At 37.8% G+C, this 27,783-nt stretch overlaps 1 protein-coding gene across 1 annotated transcript; it reads right to left on the reverse strand.

The window, feature by feature from the left end:
- Positions 1 to 27,551, reverse strand: LOC128018608 (semaphorin-3G-like). Its single transcript, XM_052604222.1, has 15 exons — positions 26,894 to 27,551; positions 17,342 to 17,499; positions 13,913 to 13,975; positions 11,565 to 11,684; positions 8,809 to 8,899; positions 7,945 to 8,061; positions 7,231 to 7,379; positions 6,182 to 6,296; positions 5,998 to 6,067; positions 5,060 to 5,436; positions 4,876 to 4,967; positions 4,523 to 4,564; positions 3,327 to 3,552; positions 2,665 to 2,798; positions 1 to 2,407 (listed from the first exon to the last, which is right to left on the reverse strand). The coding sequence occupies exons 1-15, from the start codon at positions 26,985 to 26,987 to the stop codon at positions 1,940 to 1,942; spliced, it is 2,316 nt and encodes a 771-aa protein (XP_052460182.1). The 5' UTR covers positions 26,988 to 27,551; the 3' UTR covers positions 1 to 1,939.
- Positions 27,552 to 27,783: the final 232 nt, after the last annotated feature.

Here is a 27,783-nt window from a genome sequence, read left to right on the forward strand (position 1 = left end):
TCTCTGTAAAACATTTTTATTTATGTATCACTGAACCAAACACAGGTCGGAGTTTTCTGCATGCAAGAATCCCTTATAAATAACATAAATATATCAGACACACTAGCTAAAACAATGTATCGGTCTTGTGTGTATTTTATTTACAGAGAAAATGAGCTAAAATCAAAACAACTGATTTAAAGACAGTGAAAAAGAGGAATTGTGTTGTTGATGTTTTTGGAGGTGCAGAACTCATTTCAGATTATTGTTTTAATATTGTATTAAAAAAAACTAATGACACAAGCAGTTCAAATCAGAGCAGTGCTGCTGTACATTCACTAAAAGCAGTTTCAGTGCAACTGGTCTATGCAGTCAGTCACGTCAGGGCACTGAACAGAAAATTATAAGTGAGCTTGTTTCTTTTTCTCGATTTGCTCCAGCGGTTTGCACATTTTTCCGTGAAGTTCTGAATAGACACTCGAGAAAGCCAAACGGTTGCTCTCCAGGAAAGATTTGTAGAAACAACTAAGTTTTTTTAGAGAAAGCAGTATTTTTTCTCCAGACATTTCTAAATATAAATAAACAAATGGTTCAAGTGATGCAGGAGTTTTTAGTCTAGGTGTAGAAAGAAACAAGTGAACTAGAGTAAGTGAACAGTGAGACAGGACACAGATGTTCATATCAAGGCCACTGCAGCTGCTGAACAGCGTTTCAGAGAATAAATAGTAAAACATCAACTGTCTAATTTTACATTAGAGTTTGCTATATATTTAAAACTTGGAAATATTTATAATAAGGTTCAGTCTGTGAGTGATGTCAGTCAGGCTGAAATAAGTGCACGACACGGCAGTTATATTGCAGTAAAGTTCTCTAAAGGTCATTTTCACTATGACTGAAAACTGACACGCAAAATGGCACCATTAGCGTTTCTGTGAAAAAAGAAAGCGAAAGTCTGTAGTGAAGTACTTAGGCTAGTTTTAGTTGCAGTGTTACCATGGACGACAGAATGCTGTGATTGACCAATCAGAGTCGTGCATTCCAACGAGCCACATAATAACATGAACACTGAACAATTTTTTACAGCATTTATTAGTTTAGGTTAATGTTAATTTATAAATATATTATTGTTCATTGCTAATTCACATTCATAATAAATTAATGTGATTTTATACAATGTGAAAAAAACAAGCATGTAATAAAACATTTATAAAAAAAATTAAAAACCAAGATTGATAAATGCTGTAAAATTCATTGTTATTTCATGTTAGCTAATGCATTAACTTATAACTCATACCTTACTATAAAGTGTTACCAAAACTTTACATCACAAAAACTGAAAAGAAACGAACCCTGTACAAAGTTCTGAAGCTCATGATTGCAAAGTGGTTCAAGATGATTAAGAACAAAGTCAGTTCTGTTGAAGTCTCAACAGTCGTCACCCTATGATTCAGTTACTAGACAATAGTCTAATTAGTCCAAACGTTTATTTCTTTACAGCTTAATGTACCGGCAAGCTGAGTTTTGTTGAAAGCTGCCATAGTTCTCACTTGAGGATAAGTCTCTGAGTATTACACTCAGCTGTATCAGATCCAGATGTATCTTAAATGAATGTATGTTTCTTGGCACCTGTTATAGCAGGGGCAGCGCTCCAATCTACTAGTTCCATTTGTTCCAGTAAAAAGGTTTTGCAGCTGCTGTGTGAGATGTACAACATCGGCCATGGTCTACTGTGAGATGATGAGAGCCGGCTGCCGTGGTCACAGGAACTTTTGGAAAGGATGCTCAAGAATGCCCTAAATAACACAGAGAGATCTTGGATTGTTAGACACAAAGCCCATAATATTTTACATCACCACAAACCAAAACAAGTATGCTTATGTGTGTGTGTGTGTATGAGCGCATCTAAAAATCAAGTCCACTTTCTATTGGAAGTCCATATTGCTTCATGTGGCTCTGTATTTTACTCTTGCGAGTGGAGGTCCCGTGGAGAGCGGATTCGGGATTCTCCTGTGCTCTTTTGGACTCGTGCTCTCCGCACAGAGTCCTGCACTTGCCGATATTTGTCCATCATGTTTTTGTGTTTGCGTCTCAGCTTCTCATTACACCAAACACGTTCACAGTACTGCTCCACCTGCGGCAGGTTTGAAGGACCAATCAGCTGCAAGACGTCCTTGAACCACGCCCTGGCCGGGCCACGATTGGTAGAGGCTGTGTTGGCAGGGCACGGCGACCATACTTTATATTTGCTGTTACGTGACAGGAGGTCCGAAAGGGTGTCGGTGTGTAAGACGTCCAACCAGAAGCGTGCGAGGGTTCGTGTGAATCCGTGTTCCCGAGATCGACACACATAGATGCCTTCGTCCTGACGGAGCACACGGCGGAACAACAAACCATCGTCTGTCTTAGTGATATGTTCCTCCAATACCACCTAAACAGAGGAAAAGAGAAATAAGTGGAATTTGATTTTAAAAAATCAGTCACTTTCTCAAATAAAAAACAAACTTAAAATAATACATTTCATAATTAAACAAAATGGGATATTCCAATAAAGAGTGCAAACTTAACAACAACTGCTCCCAAGATTATTTTCAGTGTTCAGTGGACATGTTCCAAGTTTTCCAGCCAGAATGTATCCACATTTTAAACAGAACTGATATATTTTTAATAATTAAATCAACAAAACACCTCCTCTATGTAGTCATCTCTCTGGATGTGCCATGTGACCGTGGCCTGTGGCGATCGAGGGATGCACTCCAGGAAGGTGCTGTTGTTCTCAGTGCAGTAAACGACCCGTTCTTCAGTCAGCTCCAGGTCCTCCACTTCAGAGAGAAACACATGATGGTTCAAACTGACACTTGTACACAGTCACACAACACGGTTCACTGTAAGATCAGTCCAGGATTATAAGTGTGCACATACTGTATATATTCCCTTTTCATCACCAACATTCTAATCTTTGGCTTGCAATCACTCAAGCACTCATCACTCACACCTCTTTTGTTCTTTCCTCGCATTCTCTCTTTTCTGTGATGAGTGATAAAGAGTGATCTGCCTGTTCACCTATCACACTATCAGTTTGTCCCACTGGAGTGAGACTGCCATTCAAACCCTATTAATCTTCCTAACAGACGAGCTCAAAGGTGTACTGAAGTTTCTAATGCTAACGATTAAACAATTTGACTTCAAATCTCTGAAGGAATTGCTCTTCTCCTGCACTTTCACACCAGTGAGCTCTTTGACATGTAAATGCAATTGAAATTCACAGAGGAGGCCGCTGGTGTATTGACATTCACGCAGCACGGCTGCACTCAGTTAAGAAGGCTGTCATTTCTTTCCTTCTTTCTTACCGCTGGGGTTTTGGTCCATGCACTGCAGTGCTGGGTTTGCATGTTTGATGTCCTGTCTTCGGTAACGTCGTTTTGTGTTTGGCAGGTAGCGTGTGCAGGTGTGTCCGTCCCAGGCACAGTATGGATCTCGAGCCAGGCAGCACTCGGCACAAGCTTTACCGTACATACTGCAGCGGTGCAGAGGCACCTGGACAACACCTGTCTGTGAACCCACAAACAGAGTTTGCTGGAAGAGAGAGAGAAAAACAACAACATTTTGGTTCCATTTTCCACAGAGATATTGCAGGTCAACCAAAAAACAATAATCTTCATTATTTAGTCAAACATCATATCATTCCAAACACTTTTACACAAAAGGAGATGCTTAGTAGAATGCCCCTGGCTGCTATAAGCCTTGCCGCTGTCGCCTCTTGCTTAGTTGGGGTCACTTCATCTACAGTGATATCGTTGACTTGATTGCAAATAAATGCACAGACACTATTTAACTGAACAGAGATGACATCACTGAATTCAATGATGAACTGCCTTTAACTATCATTTTGCATTATTGAGACACTGTTTTCCTAATGAATGTTGTTCAGTTGCTTTGACGCAATGTATTTTGTTTAAAGCGCTATATAAATAAAGGTGACTTGACTTGACATAAAAGTGAATGAGGACATGTGAATGTCAAGTTCTAAAAAGTGGTCAATCTGACCAAACTTTGTCATTATTAAATACAAATTTAATAAAAACCAATCAACCAACACTGTCATACCTGGTGCAATTAGTATTGAGGAACTGTGTGTGTGTTTGAATGAGGAACTAAGTGTGAATCCCTTTTTTGAATTACATTCAAAAACATCATGAGTTTGGAATGATTTGTATGTAACTAAATTTAAATGATGACAATTTGTATTTTTGTGTGAGGTGATGCTTTAACTCATGTGGCTCCAGGACTGTCTATGAAGTAAGTGAACTGTCAGACGGTTTTGGATAGAAACAACCTGGTTCATGATTAATAACTTAGCAACTGGTTGTTTTGCATGAATGTTTTATTGCTTTGGAGTCAAAAAGCAAAGTCCCATTTCTCTGCACACAGTAAAAGCCTCCTTGGGAATTTTGTGGGAAATGATTTTTATGGTGCTGCTTCTGTTACTTAGCTTACATTAATTTGCTGGAACAATAAAGTGAGAGTGCATGAAGCATGAACTTACCCTTTTCACAGATATGTCCATGGAGGTTATGGGAGTGGGTACCTGCAGATAAATATCATGAGAAACAACACTTAAGGTATGCGTACATACACATAAACACTAACGTTAAAACGTTTGGGGCCAGTAAGATTTTAAGAGAGTTTATAATGTTGCAAAAGAATGCTAATAAATGCTATTCATTAGAAATGTTATCAAAAAATCAAAATTTCACAAAAAAATAACTGTTAACAACTGTTTCAACATTAATAATAACAAGCAATATTTATTGAATGGGGTGAAGCTATGGAATAATGGCTGAAAATTCAATAAATGCACACATCATTACACATACACACATTTTTGAGCTCACAGACCTTGAACACTTGCATTTCCTCCAGAGTGATCTCTTCGTTGGTGAGAGAGTTACTGTTGCCAAGTACGATAACCTTTAGCACAGTCCCAATATCTGAAGAGGTCAAAGGTTACAGTAATTCAATCAGTCAGCCAGGGTTATAAACATACTTGAGTGTTAATTGAAGTGATGACAATCTGTCTTACCAGCGCCGATGAACATGACATCATAGTATCCGTCCTCGGCCTGTGTGCGGTCTACGGTGATGTGTGTGAGCTTGTATGGGGCGCCGGTGCGGAGCAGCAGTGGTTGCCGTTGTGATGGGTAAATGGGACGCCACATTAGTGGGTGTGTTCGAGCAAATTGCAGAACAGAATCTGGAAACTCCAGTGTGCTACGGAAGGCACGACCAGGCTGGGCCGTGATCTTACTAGGGCACACTCCTGGTCTCGGGTAAGGGACTCGTCCTTCGTAAGGTCCCCACTGATAGTCCGGCCTTTCTTTATGAGCAAATGGCCCATTAAATGCTTCACGGATATCAGCCATACTATACACACACACTGCATAGCCCTGAAACACATTACTAGAGAGAGAAAATGTCAGAATGAGAGTTTAAATGGCTGATAAAAGCATCACACTAATCTGACGAAGAAACAAACCCATCTACATCTTAGATAGCCTGAGGGTGAGTACATTTTCAGCAAATTTTCATTTTTGGGTGAACTATTCTTTTAAAAATGACAAGGCATTGCAGGTTTAATTATACATTTTAAAATGCTTTACAATAGCATAATTAATGAATAGAGGAAAAAAATGTAATAAAATTAATAAAATAAAAAATAAAAAAGGCATAAAATTACATGAGAAGAAAATTAAAGTTGAATCAAAAACTGATTAAAACAAAATAAAAGTCTATATATATATATATATAGACACTCAACTATATATATATATATATATATATATATATATATATATATATATATATATATATATATATATATATATATATATATACACACACACAAAGACAAACTGAACGAAATAATAGAGTGCAATCGATCTGAGTTGAAGCACAGCACAGTGCTTTACACAGGAAATGCACAGATAAACAGATGTGCTTTCAGTGGGATTTGAGACGGACCTGATGGTGCTGAATATTGCGTAGATCTCTGGATTGGTTTCATCTTTGGTCCTTAACAGAAACACATCCTCTGCAAGACAAACACATACAGTCAAAGATCACACAAGGGGGTTTAGAGATCAAAATGATTTCAAGTTTATATAACATTGTACATAGAATGGGGAGTATGCGTTTACTGTCTCACCCAGCTGGTGAAAGTGTGTTTGGATGCCGTGAGGTCCAGGAACAGAACACACCAGTCGGGCTTTAATAAATGTGCTCCACTTATTCACCAGAACCCTCTGCCCACCCACATCATTCTGAAACCACATGAACAATAAAACATGAAGTGCTGAATTCACTTCTGGACAACAGATCGGCAAAAAGTCAAGTATCATTTACCCCCAGACCACACACAATGAACGCTGGGTAAAACAAACTACCCCTGCGTCTCATTTTGTATACTTTCCGTCCTAAGTAGTATGTAATATTATAATTAGTGCATTCCAAATCATAGTGCATTGAAACTAGTTTACAAAAAGTGCCACAGTGTTTCCCACAATACCTAGTACAGCGGAGTTTGTGACAGTTCTCATTTGACTTTTTCATCTGAAGTGGTTTAATTGAGGGGGTCACAACCCAAACCCCTGTAATCTGAACCCTGTTTATACATAAACATTCAGTTGTAACCGTTCCCATTGGAACAAGTATGGTTCAATATCACAAAATATCACAGGGCAGCTGCAGTTATGGAGATTATGGCACCATAAGGGAAATTCTGTAACAGATTCCCAAAAAGCAATGTAGCTGGGTTACCGTGTCAAGGACACATGGGTGGCGTAAAGAATCCTAAATCTGTGTAATCAGTATTTGTGGAGATAATCACCTTCTCTGCAGTGTAAGAGAGTGTGTGTGTGATGGGAATGTGCTGAAGTTGAACAATGAATAGAATTCAAAGTGACAGTAATGTGCGATTGACCCTGGCCCTTTGGACACTGACCTCTGAATAACAGAGGGAGATTTGTACTGCTCCCCTTACTCTACAGAGCCTTGTGTATTAGTGTGTGTATGTGTGTGTGTGTGTGTGTGAACTGGGCTAATCGGTGAGTGTGTGTGAGTGTGTGATTCAGAGGCATGTAAACTATCCAGCAGCTGTGCACAGTTGGTTGAAAAGGGCAGAAGCATTCCAGTATACTGGCCTACTTGTGCCTGGATGTACTGTGTGTATGTGGTATTCATTGTAGTTTGTCTCACCACACACAATCGTCCAATGCGTGTGTGTATGGCTCCTTCATCGTCTCGCTCTGCAGTCTCTGTTGCTCTTTCAGTGTAGAAGAAATACATTTTATCATCATCTCTGTCTGCACTGTCGGGAATGAGGTGGGCCGCAATAAACCTGGGCTCTGTACGTGCACAAACACACAGACACACTGTTATAATGCATTTCCAATTGCTGGAAGTATGTAGTATATCCTTACAATTTGACTAATGATTTTGAGAAATCCTTACTAATTGGGTGTAATCATTAATTAGCAATTTTGTCCCAGGATTTAAAATATGGAAATACATTATAAAACATTGTAAATTCTATTTTAAATATGAATAAAGACTAAATATCTACTGCAACATTTATTGTGTGAAAATGGCATAAATAATACTTAAATTGCTTATTTCCACCAATGGTTTTTTTTTTGTAATATTTGTATAATAATATGTCAAATCCTTTTTTTTTTCATCTTAGTCCAAGTTATAGATATTTTGTAAACAAAACATTTTTTTTTCAAGTTTTCATTTTAGTTAACAATAATAACACTGATTTCATAATAATACTATAATAATTGATATACAACAATAACAGTTTTGCTAAAAATAAAATGTATTAATGTCGCCATCCTTTCCACCATAAAAAAACACATAAGAAATAAGACTGAAAATGTTTATAAATATGGAAATTAAGTAACTCTTTACCATGTAGGATTCTCTGATCCATCTCTGTTCTCATTGGCGAGCGAGTCCCTAAACCTCTCAAAATCACAGAGTCTCTCCCCAAAAAATCTGCAGTCAGACCGGTGTACAGCTCTCCACCTGAGAGAGAGAGAGAGAGAGACCGAGAGACAGAGAGAGAGAGAGAGCATTGAAGGTCAGTGCAGAGAACACAATCTCTTACGTGAGAGGAAGGAAAAGAAAACAATTTTATGCCCCATTGTACAATTTTTCATAAAATCATGTTATCAGCTTGAAAACACACTCACGCACACCTACTGTATAAATCAGATGAGACCTAATATTCAGTCAAAAGTTTTTCAAAGTCACACACACTTCATCATCTAAAATGAGATCATACCATTTTACTGTTTTTCTTTTGTATTATTATAATAATTAAACCATGTTTAACTCGTGTGTACAATGTGTCAGTGTGTGGAAGTATCTCCGAGTTCACTTAAATGCAATTTAAAAAATCTGTCATGAATCTGGCAAAATGTCCATCGAGGTAAGCCAAGATTGTACAGTGTTATAAATACACACATACACACTGGGAGATGTGTCTGTGCCCCAGAAGACTGTAACACACCCATGGACATACATACAGAAGACCCCTACAACACTAAACCTGGACTGAAGAACACCTCAAATTTCTCCCATCAGAGCAGTCAATCTACAACAGGCCATAATCTCAGTGAAAACTGACAAGCAGAAACCTCCACCCATCACACAAAAGCCAAAACACACACACACACACACACAAACGTGCTCAGACATACATGTAAACACACAACACAAGCATGCAGTGGCATGAACATTGATGCTGAAACTTAACACACTGAAATGTACCTGTGAATGTGCTTGCGAAGGGTAGTTTGGGGTCATGGGGACATTTCCCCCTCCCATTCTGTACCGTGCTGCGATCCAAACTGAACACATGCTGCCAACAAGAAGTTAGAAAATTCACATCAATTTAACAAATCAAAAATAAACTTGGGCTCACAAATGTCTCAATTTCTTTTGCTTGTGAAGAAATATATTATTTATTTTTACAATACAGGGATTAATAATGTTCAGTCTGGGATATTAGAGACCCCAAGGCCAACTAAATATTTCTAAAGATATATTTATTATTGTAGCTCAGTTTAATATTTCCTGACTTGTCCTCACCTTAACTGATTATAATCAAAACTAATAGCTTAAAAAATGTCACAATACATTACTCTGCGATCTTAGAGACCACGGGTGTAAAAATGTGAAGTCTGAAATGGAAACATGATCTGATGTACACTACTGTTCAGATGGCTGTAAGATTCTTTTGGAGGATGCAGACTAGGCTGCATTTATTTGATCAAAAACACAGTAGAAACATGAATATTGTGGATTATTATTGCAGTTCGTATTGTAATAATTTAAAATGTAATTCATTCCTGTTATGACAAAGCTGAATTTTCATCAGTCATTAGTTAAATCTTCAGTGTCGCATGATCATTCAGAAATCTTTTTTTTATGCTGATTTGGTGCTCAAGAAATATTTCTTCTTATTATCAATGCTGAAAGCAGTTGTGCTGCATAATATTTTTTACTTGAAAAATCATTTATTGTAACACTAAGTTGCTGTCAATTCAGCTCAGTTTAAAGTATTGATTGCTTACTGACCCCACATTTTTGATTTGCTAGTTTCTACTAGTTTATTGTAATTTGCATCAAACTGACCTCAAACATAAATAACAGTGTTGGGGTTTAGCTAACTAAAATTAGCAACACTACTAACTTTTACTTGCTACAATTATCAGTAGCATCTATGTACTTCAACTGGTTTTATAATAGCGTAGCTCTTTAAGTAATTAACTGCTTTTTCCAACAAGTACCAGAGTAGCATTACGCAACGCTACATCATTGTTTTTCTTGTCACGGTCTATTATACACATAGCTTTAAAGCCAGAAGAGCTGAAGCAATGACTGTGCTCTCATACACAATCCCTTTTCTCTGTGTTATACTGTATACAGCACTGGGAAACTCAAAACATTTTAGTGAAATAGTTTGTCCGGGTTTACATTTACCCAATTCAAATAAATTGTATCTGTTTATCAAATTATGTTTATCTGTTCACCCTAATTGATATTTTTTTGCGCCAGATCAATACAAAATTGATTACACAATTAAAGGGATATCAAATTGTTCTTCTGTTGAATATAGATTAAAATATTTTAACGTCTTAAGTCACTGGGGTATATTTTAAGCAATAGCCAAAAAAACATTGTATGGGTCAAAGTTATAGATTTTCCTTTGTCAAAATGCCAAAAATCATTAGGATATTAAGTAAAGACCATGTTTCTATGAATATATTTTGTAAATTTCCTACCGTAAATGTATAAAATTGTTATCTTTGATTAGTAATATGCATTGCTAAGAATTCATTTGGACAACTTCAAAGACGATTTTCTTAGTATTTCGATTTTTTTGCACCTTCAGATTCTAGACTTTCAAACAGTTGTATCTCGGCCAAATACTGTCCGGCCCTAATAAACCATACATCAATGGAAAGCTTATTTATTTAGCTTTCTGGTGATATAATCTCAACTGATTTTGTGGTTCAGGTTCACATATTTTGAAGAATGTTGGTAACCAAACAGTTGCTGGTATCCATTGACTAACAGTTTTTTTTTCTTTTATATTCAACAGAAGACTCTCAACATACAGAACTCATACAGGTTTAGAACTATATGAGTGTGAGTAAGTGATTAATTTTTTGTACATTTTTGGCCTTTACATATCGTGGGACTTTGAGTTTCTAGACTGTACCATATCAGAAATCTGAACTGTATTTATAGTAGTGCAGTAGTTTTTACTGTCATTGATGTTAGACACTCTATGGGTGTGTCCAGTGGTGCCAAAGACTGAATAAACCTCCGGTGCCAGTCTAGTTTCACAATGTATAATGCCTATTTGTCAGACAACTGTGGCACCCGTGTGGTGACACACCAATCAAAACACCTCTAAGGAAGTAAATAGCAGCTCTCTAATGCCAGAACAGTCATTCTATTCAGAATAAACACACATTATTTATCTTTTTTTTGAGTGTTTTTGCTTCGTATCTCATCGTGGCCTAATGGTTAGAGAGTCGGACTCCCAATCGAAAGGTTGTGAGTTCGAGTCGCGGGCCGGCAGGAATTGTGGGTGGGGGGAGTGCATGTACAGTTCTCTCTCCACCTTCAATACCATGACTTAGGTGCCCTTGAGCAAGGCATCGAACCCCCAACTGCTCCCTGGGCGCAGCAGCATAAATGGCTGCCCACTGCTCCGGGTGTGTGTTCACAGTGTGTGTGTGTTCACTGCTCTGTGTGTGTGCATTTCGAATGGGTTAAATGCAGAGCACAAATTCTGAGTGTGGGTCACCATACTTGGCTGAATGTCACGTCACTTCGTCACTTCATCTTCTCTCATGATCTAGTCTTGGCCTTAAGCGCTGACCTGTTGGTTGGTGACCTCTGAGCTTAAACAATTAGGTCTCTGATATACAAAAGTAATTGAGATCTTCCCGATGTGCATACACAAACACACTAGGTGTGAAGCAGTGGGAGGGAGTGTTTGTGTGTGTTACCTCTCCGCGGTGTCCAACAATCACATATGCACACACGGGTTGGAAAGCTCCAGTTCCACAGGCCAGTAGATGAGTGCGGTTAAATGGCTTCAACAACCGTACAAAGTTTGCACACTCCGTCTGTACCAAACATACACATAACAAGAGTTCATATGAAAATGTTTGGTGGCAACTGAGGGTACAATCTTGACAAACACATGTCTTTTACATTGGACACTGAGGTGAAACTCATCAAATGCAGTTCATGATCATGAGGTATTTTGGTATGTGTGAGTGTGACCAGTATTTCCCTGGACAATTACAGGAATCATCAAAACTTTAATGGACCAGAGAAAAGAGCAAGAAAATTGCAAGAAAATGATCCCCACTCACTGAAGACCAATCAGAGTTTTTAACATGGGAACGAAGCTCTTATGTTCCAATTATTGAAAGGTTCAGAAAGAGGAAGACGTCTCACACACACATACAGACATACACACACTCTAACTATGGCCACCTGTATGCAGCTTTATTGACTGTGTACGTAGGGTCAAAATCAGTGGAGCATAAATGGGCAAAAGGTCAAGGGTCATAAAAGATGCAGGCAGATGCTCAAACTGCTGCCAGATGTTAACCAGCAGAATGAGAGAGATCCAAAACAGCAATGTACCAGACTCTTTCCATAAACATGGAATAAAAGAGAGCCTAAAACATAAACATATATATAAATGTTAAAATATATTATGCTGTTTGTCAGTCTCAGTAGGTCAAACTTTATATTAAGCTGTTTAATTTTCCATTCAGTTTCTTGTGGGATTTTTTTGCTGACATGTAATCAAAATTTGGGACAAACCTTATTTGTGATAAAACTGATTTGTGTAGTCTTATTGTAGCAAAAGATATTCAATTAAATGTACATATCCGGATAAATTAAATTGATTATTTATAAATAAGCTGTATTTATAAATAATTGAATACCATTTTTGAGGTTTGATGTATTTAAAACTATATATTTTCATGCTCGGTTTTGAAGTTCATCTAAAGTTTCAAATAGTTGTCACAAAAAAGGTATTTGTGCCTCTAAATCTAGAATAAATAAATAAAATAAATACACTAACATTGGTAAATCTTTATTTTGATAGTTCACTTTAGACATTCTACTAACTATAAGTAACTCTGCAACTATATGTCAACCACTAGTAATTAGATTATTAGTAGATTGTCTGGTTAATATCTGCTAACACTTTATTTTATGATTCCCCATCAGACATTCTACTGACTATATGTAACTTTGCAAGTACGTGTCAACTTAGAATTATTAAAAATAAAGTTTAATCCTAAAATATCCCCTATTCATGGAAAGTCATGTGGTCAAAGTTGTGTTATGTGGTACATAAAACTCAGTTACACTTTATTTTAAGGTGTCCTTGTTACAGTGTAATTATGCATTTAAGTACAGAGTAATATTAATTAACTACATATACATACTATTTGGTTAGGGTTAGGATTAGAATTTGGTTTATTTTGGAATATTTGCGTAATTAATTGTTATTATAATAGTAATGTTTAACAAGAACACCTTAAAATGAGTTCATATCTGTAACAAATATCCTGTTCAATTCCCTAGCACATACTCACACACTCAACAGAGTTATTAAAACACTGCTGTGAAATCACACTCACCTGCCACAACAAACAACACTGCTGGGACAGTCACCAGAGGACAGTTTCCACTCTACGAGCGAAACATGCTAAACACTAACAGATGCAGAGTGTATCTCCGTACAAGTGTGTGTTTGTGTGTGTGTGGGGAAGGGGTAGGGGTGGAAGACCCTCCACCATTAGGGATAGAGGACAGGAAAGATTTAACTTGGAACATACAGTAATTAACATATTCATGGTGCTGAAAGAGAAAAGGGAGAGGCTGAACATGAAGAAAAAGAAATGTAAAAGAACAAGAAAGCAAAGGGGTTTTCAAACAATAAAGGAATATCTGTGTTCAGTGCATTGGGACAGCCTTCAGCAGTCATTGGATTTAAGAGACTCGTGAGTCACACACACAAACTTGGTTGGAAGCAAAACAATAAGTGAGAGGATCAAATCTCATTCATGGGCGTTTGGCTTCTTCTCTCCAGTCAACATGCCAACTGCAGCTCACTCAGATTATAGCTGAAGATGGACAGATGTTTTTGTTTGAAACTCCAGATTGAACCAAACGAAATAATTTAGAGAATCACACTAACCAAAAAATCCACAACAAACTACATTTGATGATTTCAGCTGACTTGAAAGCCATGAAAGAACCTGACATATAAAGTATGCCAGCTTTATCTAGTTTATTCAGAACCAGAGCCTGTTTTTTTACTCACCTCGGGGTCCTTCCCTTTGAGAATACAGTCCTCCCGGTTCCCAGGCAACGAAGGCCAATGGATCTGGACATAAAAAGGAAAAGCAGACTCATTTACTTGTTAAGACTAATTACTCTGCCAAAGATCCAAACATAACAAAATCAGACACCAATTAAAGTCACCATGAACTCAAAATGGACAAAGAACAGCAAACAACGATTCAATGATCTTTTCCAATGGACAAATCAAGTCCTGCCCTACATTTTTTTTATTTAACATGGATATTCATCCCAATAGGGCAGAAAAGAATATTGCAATTTCCGTTTCATGCCAAATTTCTATGCCAATAAAGCAGCATCAAATGGAACTGCAAAAATATTGGCTTATTCAAATAATTCAAAAATTCAAACAATGTTGTTAATTTATGTTATCTGTTATATGAGGCCACCGGCACATGGCTGTTTTCTGAACGCACCCCCTGTTTTCGACAACGCCATATTGCCAATGTTTACGCTCTTCAGGGAAATCAAGCTACAGATTGCTTACAAATTGGCTCCACTTACTATGTGGGGTAAAGTGAGCTAGTGTCGCTGAGGGAGGGTGTGCGACGAAAATGCTTTGGTTTTTTTTCATGAATGTCAACAATAAAGATAGATTTATGAAAACAACCCTGATAGTGTGAAAGTTACAAAAACCTGTCCTGATGTTATAAACGATTGAGAAATAAACAATCTCATGTGCTAGGTCTTCTATTCAAACATCTATAAGAGATTGCACATCCTGACATATTAATTTCTCATGTGTCACAGAACAGTCTGGAACAAAATCACGCAATTTGTGTGATTAGATATATCTGCCACACATTAAGATTATATTTTCAACAAAAATATATTCAAGTAAAATAGTGTAATAGTGTATAGTGTTCCTGTAGCTCACAGGTCACAGGTTCAGTTCCCAGGGAAATGATGTTCACTTTGAATGCAGTTTTAGTCATTGTGAATAAAATTGTCTGCCACTTGACTAATCAACCTTTTTGCATCACATGACATTTACAAATCCTTCTACTGCTTGTAAAATGTCATATATCACTCAAGAAATGTTTCTCCTCAAACCAAGCCTCCATATGATTAAATCATTAGTGAGTCATTTGCTTTTATTTACCCTTTCAAGTTCTTATTCATTTTGACATTGTCTTTATCCGGAACCTGTAATCTCTTGTTACCCAGCATCCTTCCTGTGCATTAAATTATTTCCTCTTTCCGATTACCTTAATTCTTCAGGACACTTGGACTACAAATAGAACATTATTAATGATAAAACACTGCATTATACTATAAATCCATGGTGTGAAAGAAAGCTTTTTAATTTGCTCCAGATGCACCATCTTTAAGATTAACCCTCCGCTATTAACCATGGGAGAAACACTGCAGGGTCAATCCTGGACCTGGCAGTCCTCTGAAAAGAATGAGTGAATGATTCCTCTCACTGAACTGAAATCAGCTGAGATGAAGGTAACAGGTGATGGAGATTTGCGGTAAATACATGCCCAAGAGGAAAAAAGGAAGTCTGATCAGGGTTGAGTAATTTTTCCGCTTAAAGAACAACCTTATGAATCACTGCTAGATTTCTGTGGCACCCTCCCCTTCGCTGGGAAGCTGTACTGATTGCATCTACAAAACAATCTAGCACACGTAAATTCACACATCCATACATCCTCATTTTGTTTTCTGGCTAAAAAAAAAGGTGAAAAACTTTTCCCGCACATTGTTACAGAAAAGAACAATTCAGTAGTAACTTAATTTTTGTAACAAAATTCTCAGTACAGAAGGTAGTACGTTTTAAAATTGTGGCCAGTGGTAGTGCAGTGGTCTTACAGAATGCTCAAGGGTCTAACAAGGCAGAAAACGTCTGTCCTTGAGCCAAAGGTCATGGGGTCATAACCTCAAATGCTGCAGCCACTCCCATGTGTCTGTCACCATGGCAATGTACCTCCTCTTCCTGTTCATATCCTCTAACAAGGCCACACACAATGACAAATACTTTGGAGACTGCATATGAAAACAACCACACTGGTTGAGGCTCCAGTGACTTGAGTCAAAACATATTCACATGAACAGAGACACAGGGAAAAAACTGCCAAACCCTCTAGACAAAGCACTTCTGCTTTTACAGTTCATTTACTGCAGTGCCTATTTATACACTGTGGCTCTTCGCATAACTCACAACTTTATCTTATAAACTACACCACAAAACTGTGAATAACAGGAAAAGGGCAGCAGACATTAAACCTGTAAAATCAACCAAGACCATTTATGTGTCTATATGTCTTAAGCGAGGTCTAAACAAGTCTTTGACACAAGCGCGGTCAATTAACATGATGTGTGTTTATGAGCAGCTGTTTTTGTGTGTTTTTTAGTAAACATTTTTAATAACATGTCTGGCCTGCTGTCTGTGACAGAAGGCCTGAGCTCTAAAATTTCCTTTGAAAGTTTTAATAAAAAAATGTTATGATATGTATAATATTCTATATGTTATATTACTATAAAGACACTTTAACAATGATGGTTTTATAATAGTTGTAATATTAAACAATTACAAATATTATTTTAAATAGTTATGATTTTACAATATTTATAAGAAAATACTACAAATATTTTATTAATATAATTACATTTTTTATCATACAAGTTTTATCATATTTAATACTTAGTAGAAATAAATAAATGTGGATTTGGGGTAGTGGTGAGATACCAACAGAATTTTGACCTGTCTGCATTGTTTTAAAATATTAGTTTATGGAAATCAATGCTAGATGGATGTCTTTGACTAGTGGGATGCAGCTAGCTGTTTTAAAGGGGACATTGGATGCCCATTTTCCACAAGTTGGTATTATTCTTTAGGGTCTTCATGAAATGTCTTCAGAATACTTTGGGAGCAGAAAACAACACCCTTTTTACCCTTGTCAAAAACAGCTCTGTTCACAGTGACCTGTTTCAGGTCAAAACAATTGGGAATTAAAAAAAGGAGTGAATGTATTTTTATCATTGTAGGGTGGTTGTGTCCACACACTGCTAAGACACATTTATACTCAAACAAACACCATTTTGTATCTGATGTCCCCTTCAAAGACACCTTATCAAGTTAAAACAAGAATCTTTTCCATTTTGTAGTGCTTCATCTGTTTTTTTTTTAAACACAGGGATGTATGTGAACCTGCCTTTACACGCCCCTTACAAATCATGTGTAAAATGTTTCAGCACATGGAAGTGTCTTTTGATTGTATCTGTGTCTGTAGATAACAGTCTCCAGTAGAGCAGACATGACACCTCTCGCTAACAGACCCTCAATCATTCAGACCCTCATCACTAGCACTTTTTCTGGGCTCTCACACCTGCGTTCTCCGTGGGTAACTTATTATCTGAACCTTATCGCAGTGATAGTATGTCTTACCTCTTTAGCATCATGTTTGTGATCTAGTCTCAACGAGTAGAGAACATCCTTCCCTCCCAAGAAAAGCCTGTCATGATATTCATCCAAAAACACAGCTGACAAGTGCAGATCTCCATTAAAACCACTGAAAATGGAGGTACGGTTTGTGGCCAACAGATCTGTGGGAAAGGGAGAGAGAGAAAGAGACATGAAATATGAATGACACGACACTGAACACCACATTCGAACTGAAAAATGACAACAAATCTGTCTCTACTAGTCAAAGCAGATTTATGAGGAGAGAATGGTGATGAAGTGCTGAAAGAGGACACTCATCTTAAATCCAGCAGTTTGTGGAATGTGACTGATGGGAGATCTCTGAGAACTAAACCACACTTTATCTGTTTCTCTTGTTGTCAATTAAATGTAATTGTGTTTTATTGGTATAACTGTTTTTTAAATGCTGTAAGTCAAAATATTACTTTTCCAACAGACGCATTTTAACCAAACTTGGCTAAACTTTGCATTCTGCTGAACCTGTTAACATCTCAGAATCTTAAACACTGAGTAACTGATACATTTACCCACAGAGAGAACAAGAATGTTGTATCGCATGAAAGCAACAATGTTGTATCACCAAACAAGGCAGCCAGAACATATCTGACGTTTACTATCCAGTAACGTGGAGAAAGAATTTGTACCAAAGAAGCTTCAGTCATTTGTTGTAAACACACACACCCACAAACATTCTCTCGTTATCTTTCTCTAGTATCCTGAAGTACAGCTCCACACTCCCTCCACATTCCCCTCATATGATGTGCAGTTGGAGAGAAAAGAGGATTGGAGAAAGAGCTGAAGGAGGAAGGAGGCCTCGTTGAGAGGGTGGCACGTGTCTAAAGCCACTAATGGGGCGCAGATGAAAAGAGCACAAACAGAAGCCAAATGTTGAACCCTAATTATAAAAACACACACACATGCAGCAACAACATTCACAATACACTCCTCTATAAAAATCAATACAAACTCTCTTTCAGCCATTTAAGGAGTATACCAAAAGACTTTTGAATTTTAACAATCATTGGCAAAGAGGTCAAAATATTTTCAAACACGATTCTGGGGTTTCACGTTGTGTGAGGTTTTTTATATAAACCTCAAGTAAACTCACGAGATGAACAAAAGAGAAAGAGTTTTGTTCTTTCTTTGTTAGAGTGATCTTGCATACAAGTTCCACAATGATATAAAAAACTTTCAAGGGTTTTCTTTCCAGAACACAGACTCCGAACAGTGAAATACTGATGCAGACACAGTCACAGATCCCTGTTATTTGTCATTTAACGGATGCGTTTCATGCAGCGGAGACATATAGGAACAATAATTGCAATGAACCCCTGAGGTAACCTGTGGTTTAGTGCTCTACTCAAGAGCACAATGGTGGCAGATGATCTAAATAAGTCATAAATCGACCCTGAGTCCCACATAAACACAAGCATATGAAAACAATTAAACAGAGACATATACATATACATTACAACTTCACATTCTTTTCCCATTTTCTCTTATATTATGTCTTAGAAGAGATGGGAATCATAAGGAATAATTACAGTTTTGATTCCCACTAATCATTCTAGTTTCTTTATGGTTTCTTAAAATTATTATACACATTTTTTTGGTAGGCCTACAACTGGAAAATACATTTTCAGAGAAAGTAAATGCAGTTCCATTGTCAAATAAGATTATTTTGATTTTGAAAAAAATAAGCTGAAAACAATATTACTGCCAAACTCTTTATCTGAATCTTTAATTACATGTTGTCATGTGAACGATTACTCAGTATGTAACTATACTGATTCATTAATCCAGCTCATTGTTTGTTCAGGACTTGTTTGGACTATGCCTGATGGTCTTCATTTACAAAGTCTTTGGCAAGAGAAACTGTTCCTGTTTACACTGTATGTTTTTGATTCATTAATAAGAATCAAGTCTTCAAGTCATCCGCTCTGTACTTGTTAGGTCACAGGGTGACAGCAGCAATAGAAATGCTATCAGAGTATTCTAGCATATATATATATATATATATATATATATATATATATATATATATATATATATATATATATATATATATATATATATATATATATATATACAGTACAGACCAAAGGTTTGGAAACACCTTCTCATTTAAAGAGTTTTCTTTATTTTCATTATGAACTTGTAGATTCACACTGAAGGCATCAAAACTATGAATTGACACATGTGGAATTATATATGGAATTATATACATAACAAAAAAGTGTGAAACAACTGAAAATATGTCATATTGTAGGTTCTTCAAAGTAGCCACCTTTTGCTTTGATTACTGCTTTGCACACTCTTGGCGTTCTCTTGATGAGCTTCAAGAGGTAGTCACCTGGAATGGTCTTCCAACAGTCTTGAAGGAGTTCCCAGAGAGATGCTTAGCACTTGTTGGTCCTTTGCCTTCTGTCTGCGGTCCAGCTCACCCCTAAACCATCTCGATTGGGTTCAGGTCCGGTGACTGTGGAGGCCAGCTCATCTGGCGCAGCACCCCATCACTCTCCTTCTTGATCAAATAGCCCTTGATGCCTTCAGTGTGACTCTACAATTTTCATAGTCATGAAAATAAAGAAAACTCTTTGAATGAGAAGAGTGTCCAAACTTTTGGTCTGTACTGTATATACACAGTGGGTACGGAAATGGTCTGAATACTTCGGACCATGTGATATTTCAGTTCTTCTTTTTTTAATAAATATGCAAAAGCTTAAACAATTCTGTGTTTTTCTGTCAATATGGGGTGTTGTGTGTACATTAATGAGGGAAAAAATTTACTTAGCTGCAATATGGCTGCATTATAACAAAGAGTGAAATATTGAAGGGGGTCTGAATACTTTCCGTACCCACTGTATGTATATGTAATGGATGTAATAGAGTGCGAAATATCAGTGCAAGAATTTTTAATATTGGGCGGGATAGTTTGGCCATTTCTAATTATTGAGGGGGACTTGTCTATGGTGATTACAGCTCTGCCTATATATATAGTTTACTCTGGACTGTCTTATTCATTGGCACTGTAAATAAATTACACCCTGCACAAGAGTGTTGCTTGAGTAAGCCATCATTTTTTTTATGTCCTCACAGACTAACGTTACTTTTTCCTTCCCCCAAAGTGTGCAGTGGCGCTAGCTTAATCACACTATGTAAATAATCCCACTTAAAATAACAGTTCACAATCACCAGTTTAATGACATTAAACATAATAAAATGACAACCTGAGACTACACAGAGGTCTGAGTTGGCAAGCTCTCTATAACACAAACACAAACACACAACTCCAGTGTGACAGTAAGAGGCTGTGTGTGTGCCAGTAGATGTGTAACACTTTGGAAAAGAACAAAAAATGTAGTGTCAGAATAAATGACGTAGTTAAAAACAAGTGATCAGGGTTTGCATGGTTAGCACAGGACGGTTATAAGATGGTGTAACTTCATCTCTCAGTAAGATGAATGGGAATCCTAATAGATGCCTTCTCCAGGTATAATAGGCTTCCTTGGTTATATAACAGAAACAACTCCTGATAAAAATACAGGTTTCCTACAAACCCTACGATCTTTAAATCAGTTAGCTGCTAATCACATCTGTCATGTGTGAGATCAATGAGAAAAAGAGGAAAATGAAGAAATGCAAACCAGAATTTGCAGAGTGAGGTAGAATTTCTACCCTTCCTCTCTTTTTCCTAAACTCGTTTTCTTACATCAGAAGGTTTTCTACACAGTGGCAACCCACCAACTTTCTAAACAACCATTAATAACACACACATGCTTGTTGGCATCTGGCCTACCTTTTAGATTTTCACTTACTTGTAATGAAATGAATATAAATGGGAGAAGGGAGAGGTCTTGCGTTAGAGCCGACTGGGCTGTTTGCCTTAAGGATTGCATGTATTCTCATTTTTTGTCTAAAGGGTCGTGTGTCTGTATGTGATTAAGAAGTGAGAAAGGAAGCATGAATATGTAATATTTGAATACATAACCCTCAGGATTAAACATGCCCACATAGGAAGTTGATCATGTTTTCCGTCCTGGTGTAGACATATATACTGTATTACTATATAACCTGCATGAATTTTATCATGCATCTGTGTGTGTGTGATTTCAGTATCAGTTGATCTTCAGGGGGCTTCAGGCTGATTCTGTCAGCAGCTGCGGGGTGGAACTAATTGATTACTGGCTGGTGCAGAGAGCAGCAGGGGACACCATTCACAGAGTTGAACATCAACAGGAAGATCTCATGGTATCTTCCCCTAGGCACTGAATATACACAACGTTAAGAAGTGCGCGCACACACACACACACACACACACACACACACACACACACAAATGTCAGAAACTGCCTTTCTAAAATAACAAATTGAATTAGACTACATCAACATTTCACAGCAGATTAAGACTTAAACAATTCAAGACATCTAAAATGTATTGAATACCTTCATTAACATACAAAAAACACTCCTACACCAAGCTGTTTAACAATATACTACTGTTCAAAAGTTTGGGGTTGGTTACATTTTTAAAATATTTTTTAATTATTTTTATTTAATTATTTTGGGGAAATCGTATACTCTTCAAGGCTGCATTTATTTGATAAAAAAAAATACAATAAAACTGATATTTTTAAAATAATATTACAATTTAAATGAACTGCTACATACATACTATTCTTTCTTTCTCTTTTTTTATTTTTAAATAGATAAGTAATACCATACAGCAAAGGGGCAAAAAAGTAAAAAAGTGCCCAGCATAATTACGATCTCTATAGCATCCCAAGATGCACCTCATGAAGCTGGAGTGTGCAGATCTGGAATCCAGACAAAGGATGGTGAGTTTTGTTTAAATGTAATCCCTCTTCTCAATGCCCATACTTCCATTTATGTTATTTAATAGTTTTGATGATTTCACTATTATTCAAAAATGGGGGGAACAGTAATACTAAAGAATGAGTGCATGAGTCCATACATTTCACTGATAGCATGTACATGTTCACATAACTAATTCTCTAGTATCATAGTATCTGCTCTGTTTCCTCTAATTCTCTTGCTCTGTCTCTGCCTGTCTGTCTTCATTTATCACACACACTCATGTTGCTTCAGGGCAAATCTGGCTACACCAGCTCTTACGGGTAAAGTCATAAAAGCCCCTCTCCCCCTCAAACCTACTTTTTCTAGCTTATTTTCTCAGCCTTTCTTTAGTCTGTCTCATTCTTTTAGTCCCTCTGTCTTCGTTTGCGCCCTGGCCTCTCCTGATCCCCTCTCTCCCCAAAGCAAGAATCAGAATGTGAAGGTTTAGATAAACCCCTCTGGACAGCAGCCATGAGAGTCAGTGCCTTCCCCACTGTACACACATACACACAGTGAGACTCCAGCAGCTAAACAAAATGCCTGGTTATGGCTTTATACGGACACATTTAACAAGAAAGAAAGAAAGAAAGTTTCTTTCTCACACAAATAATCTATATGACATGAAATGCATTCTGTCCACACCATACCTCCATTCATTCTTTGCTTTCTCTGACACCTCTTTTCTTTCTCCTTTATTACCCTGATCCCTTTTAGAAGCCATGTTTCCATATGTTGGCATGTGTGTATAGAGGGCAGCTGTATTTGTGCAGTTTGCCTGAGACCGTTACAGCTGTAATTAAGTGTGTGCATGTGTGTGTGTGACAGATCCCAGGACAGTCATCAGCCAAGGGGTTAAAACAATCAAATCATAGTTCAAGTGACCAGCAGCCATTGTGGACGTTATCAGTGCGTCTGTTCACATCCAGGGCTTGTGACCTAATTGCGGTAAACCACAAACTCCACTCAACCCAGGAGGAAACCGCCACAATGCTTCATTGTTCTGCTACGTTACACTGCAAACTCTTGACTGACACCACAAGGATGGAGGGAATGTGTGTTTTCAGAAAAATTCCACCTGCATCCATTTTGCTAAACCTTCCACCTGAAATGAATTTCCTCAGTAAGTCTCCATTTCATCCACCAATTTTGTTCTGATTCACACTCCATATAGTCTCTGTACTCCGCTTGGACCAGCACACAATCTGTTTATCAGTATATTTACATGCACTTTAAAAGTCTGAAGTAAAGTCACATTAATGTTAATTCAATTGGCCTCAGCATCGAGAGTTTGCTTCAAAAAACGTGTATGGAGGAAGCAGAGAGCATCTGAGAAGAGGATTGTTCTTGATAAATGCCATATCCAGCTTCACAAGCAGCTGTTATAAGCAGCTGTCAGTTTGTGGTGCAAGAATGATACTTTGTTACATTCCGTTGCTCTCCTGCTTCATCTCTGATTACAATATTCTCAGTGGCACAAATGTACATTTGTAGGGAGGGATTTTGGTAAGAGAGAGCATGTCTTATTGAGTCACTATAGTATGGCAGTTCAGGTTCTTTAAAATTTAGAGCAATTCCTAATCTAGAACTAAAATCTTATGGGAGAGTTTTAAAACATCCATCTTACAGACATGGAACTCTGTGGCCTGCTCTTTCAAACAAACGGTTCTAGGGAGCTGGGGATATTTAGGGAGTGAGAGAATGTGAACAAAACAAAAGAATCATCAAACATTCTTTTAGTGACAGACCTCACAAACCATGCACAAACATCTGGGCAAGGCTAAAAAAATAAACTCATTAATATAATAATTCATTCATGTAAACTAAAACAAACACAGATCCGCTCACCTCTGCGACTCTGTGTATGTTCAACCATAAAACAGAAAAGTGTGCCAGTGTGTGTATATGAATGCATGTGGATGTAAAAATGTGCGAGAGAGGAAAAACTGTGTGTCTCCTCCTAAATTAGCACACACATTTCACAGAGCAGAGGTCAGGACTGACCCACCAAAGGACCCCAAAGATCCACACACACATACTTCCCAGCTGCTGGCATATACAGGCTGTCCCTCATTTCCCATTCAAAACATAACATGCTCCCTCCAGACCAATCCATACAGCTCTGACAGCTTGATGAGTGTGTGCTTTAGCCTTTTCAGTAGGTAGAATGACCAACATGCATTCTAAACCCATCAGTTTTGAAAATCTAAATATATGCCGTCCAACTGGATGGGTCTCTAGGCTGATCATTATCAAGGTTAATAGCACGTCCATGGAGAAGAACACAGGCCTATTACATGCAATCAGAGGTCCATGCAGGGACTGGGCACATTAGAATTCACTCACTATGCACTCCAGTCACACATACACAAATGGAGTGAAACCAGACACCAGCTCTTAGCTCAGCTTATAATCATTAATGTAAAGAGCTTATCAGAGGCACTCACAAACAATTAATACAAACTACTGCTTTGTATTCCTGACACCACCTTAAACCTTGTTCTAGAGGCCTGCGTGGGAGAGATCCATGAAATTTAAATGAAATAGTAAGTTCCGTGTCACCTTACCACAACAGCATAAATGCTCCCGGTAAAATATTTGTTATTATAGCATCAACAAAAAAAAACAGTAACAGAAAAGCAAGCACAGGCTGTTTATAGGGTTGGCATGGCAGAGTGCGAGCAAAGAGTGTTCCCTTTATAATTACTAAAATGCTGAAAAATTTTGACAAATTTCAGCAGTGCACAAGAACTCACGTTTTGAGAGGTGAGTAAATTCTAACTTAACGCATCCTGTACACACAGTGTCTACCCGTCCACACCCAAATTCACCCATCAATTCTTGTCCCACACAGCACTCGGTTGACTCGGGTCCAGCAAGTGTGCAGGTCTCTACCTTGTTCTTTGCATCCTGCAAGTAAATGGAAACGGGTAGTTGCAGGTCGGAGTAATGGGTGTGGCAAAAGGTGACTAAAACTGACCCTAGCCAATTAAAAAGACCCTAATACACACCCCATACCTTTCAACTCACCCTAATCTTTTGCCACGCCCACTGCTCCAGCCTGCAGTTATCCCTTATTGGGTAAATTAGGATTGTGCAAAGTTTTTCTTAAAGTAATAGTTCACCCAAGAATGAAAATTCTGTCATCAAATATTAACCCTCAATTTGTTCCGAACATGTACGAATTTCTCTCTTATGCTGAAAACAAAATAAACATTTTTGAAGAATAGCTAATCAAATAGTCGCAAGTCCCTATTAACGTCCATAGTATTTTTTTTCCATACTATGGAAGTCAATGGGGACCAGCATAATAGTAAATTATTATTTGCTCACTCTCATGTTGTTACAAACCCATATGATTTTCTTTCTTTCATGGAACATTAAAAGGTGTTAGGCAGCATTGAATTAATTTTACAAGGATTGTTAAACAAAAACATATAGCCTATATATTAGACTTTAATTAATGTAATTAATGAAACTTAAAAAAATAAATAAATAAAACAGCAACACAAATCACTTTCAATCCAAGCATCTTTCTGCGGTCAACGCAGGTCATCCACTAGTGTGAAAATTGTTCGCCCTCACGCAAATTCAAAAACGGATAGCTGTTGAAATGACTGCATCTTTCCTGCGCAAACTGGCTGAATTACGGTAAATGAAACAGCAGCTTAACATCTCATTCATGAATGGGGGTTTTGAATGACGTGAGGGTGAGTTAATTATAACAAAAGTTTCATTTTTGTGCGAATGTTTTCTTTAATAACTAAGTAGCAGCGTATTTCAACAGGTAAAACATATCAAACTCCCTCAGGCCACTGCAACATTCTCATTGCACTATAAACCCGGTAGCCTAATAAGCAGCCATAAAAAAGCACTAACTAACGTTCTCGAGCAGCTCGTAGAGTCTGACCGCGTGGAGGTGAGCGCGCACCAGGGTAGCGCGAGGCATGAAGATCCCGGGGTTTTGGATAACAGCTGAAACAGTAGCCTGGAGTTCTGACGTAGCTTTTTCCCACAGTTTAAAAAAAGACCAGTCACAACATCTCCAGAGAAACTCACGTCCATTCAAAGACGGAAACGACACTGTAATCGTGTTGAACAGTGCGCTCAGATTTAAATCTGACAAGGTCACTAGGGACTTTGCGCAAAGCTTTGCTCAATGTGCAAACAGGATGTGTGGAAAGCAATATGCGAAAAGCGACAAAGGAAACAGGTTACTAGAAAAATAAAATACACTTCACACATTGCACTTTTTTCGACCACTAACGAAGAAAATCGAGTTTAAACATACAATCAAGAAGTAGACATTGTGAATATTTTTTTTAAAAACAATGCAGTGCATTAATCACAATATAACATTATGCGCAATTCATATTATTATTTTGTCATCACATGCACCTGTAAATTGTGTAACGGTAGACTAATTCACATGCACGATGAACCGAGGGATGGCAACATTAACCTTAACTCTCAAACAGTGAGAATAAATAATCATTTATCTACTTAAAGCAAGTGTTCTCTCTTCACAGTCGCGAGATGAAGCTGAACCAGGTCATTTTAAATCTGTTCGTTAGATTTTTGGCTTTTGCGTTCCATTTTACAGAGAGAAAAAAATGAATCAATAAAAGTTGAACTGATTCAGATAAATGTGATGTCATTTACCTTTGTATGACAGTCGAAGGCGCGGCACGTTCAGTTTACTGCTGGTGCCGAACGATAGGACCACCGCCACTAAAACCAGAACCGGTAATTCCATGTTGAATGGACCACTTTCAATTAACTTAACCTTTTTTTTTTCACTAACAGGAATCAATATTTCTCTCAGGGCTGAGTCCCCTTATACAAGTTTGAACAAACTCCAGGCGCAAAAGATTTTGGACATCCACAGCTGGACCCGAGTGGGGTGATGATCTGTGATCCCAGATCTCAGGTGAAGCTCGAGTCGCTCGCCTGTGCCCCTGTGCGCTACTTCCCCACGTCCCTCTCTCTGTCTGTGGCTCGCTCGCTCTCTCCTGGAGTCCGTTTGTTCAGTCCTGAGAAACACCCTCCCCGCCCTCGAAAGCGCCTCGAGAGCTAAACGGCCCCCCGGTATTCGCTCATTTCATTGCGCTTCTTAGTGGAATCAAATGGGCGAGTAACTGGTTTCCTTCTCAGAAGTATTTGTATTTTTACATACTTCAAAAGCCTTTCCAAACAACATTTCAGTAAAGTTAGTTAAAGCGCCAAAATGACTCCCGAGGCGACTTGATACGGGTAACCATAGCGACAGTAGGCAGCACGAGCGCTTTCCATTCTGCTGCACGAGACAAAACTCTTATACTGCACCTTAACTGACAGGACTCGACCCTGAAAGCTATTAAATCATTCACACACTATCCATGGCAGTTTTCCAAACAAGTTAATCAAACGGATTTCATGCAGAGGAACACCACTGGGAGGAAAACAAAACATTGACTTTGAATTATTATCTAGCCTATACTGGAAATAGTTTATATCCATTCATAAATCATAAGAGCATAAAGCTGTTTAAAGCTATTTGAATGCATAAGAAA

The sequence above is a fragment of the Carassius gibelio genome, chromosome A8 (genome assembly GCF_023724105.1).
Source record: "Carassius gibelio isolate Cgi1373 ecotype wild population from Czech Republic chromosome A8, carGib1.2-hapl.c, whole genome shotgun sequence".
Classification (NCBI taxonomy): domain Eukaryota; kingdom Metazoa; phylum Chordata; class Actinopteri; order Cypriniformes; family Cyprinidae; genus Carassius; species Carassius gibelio.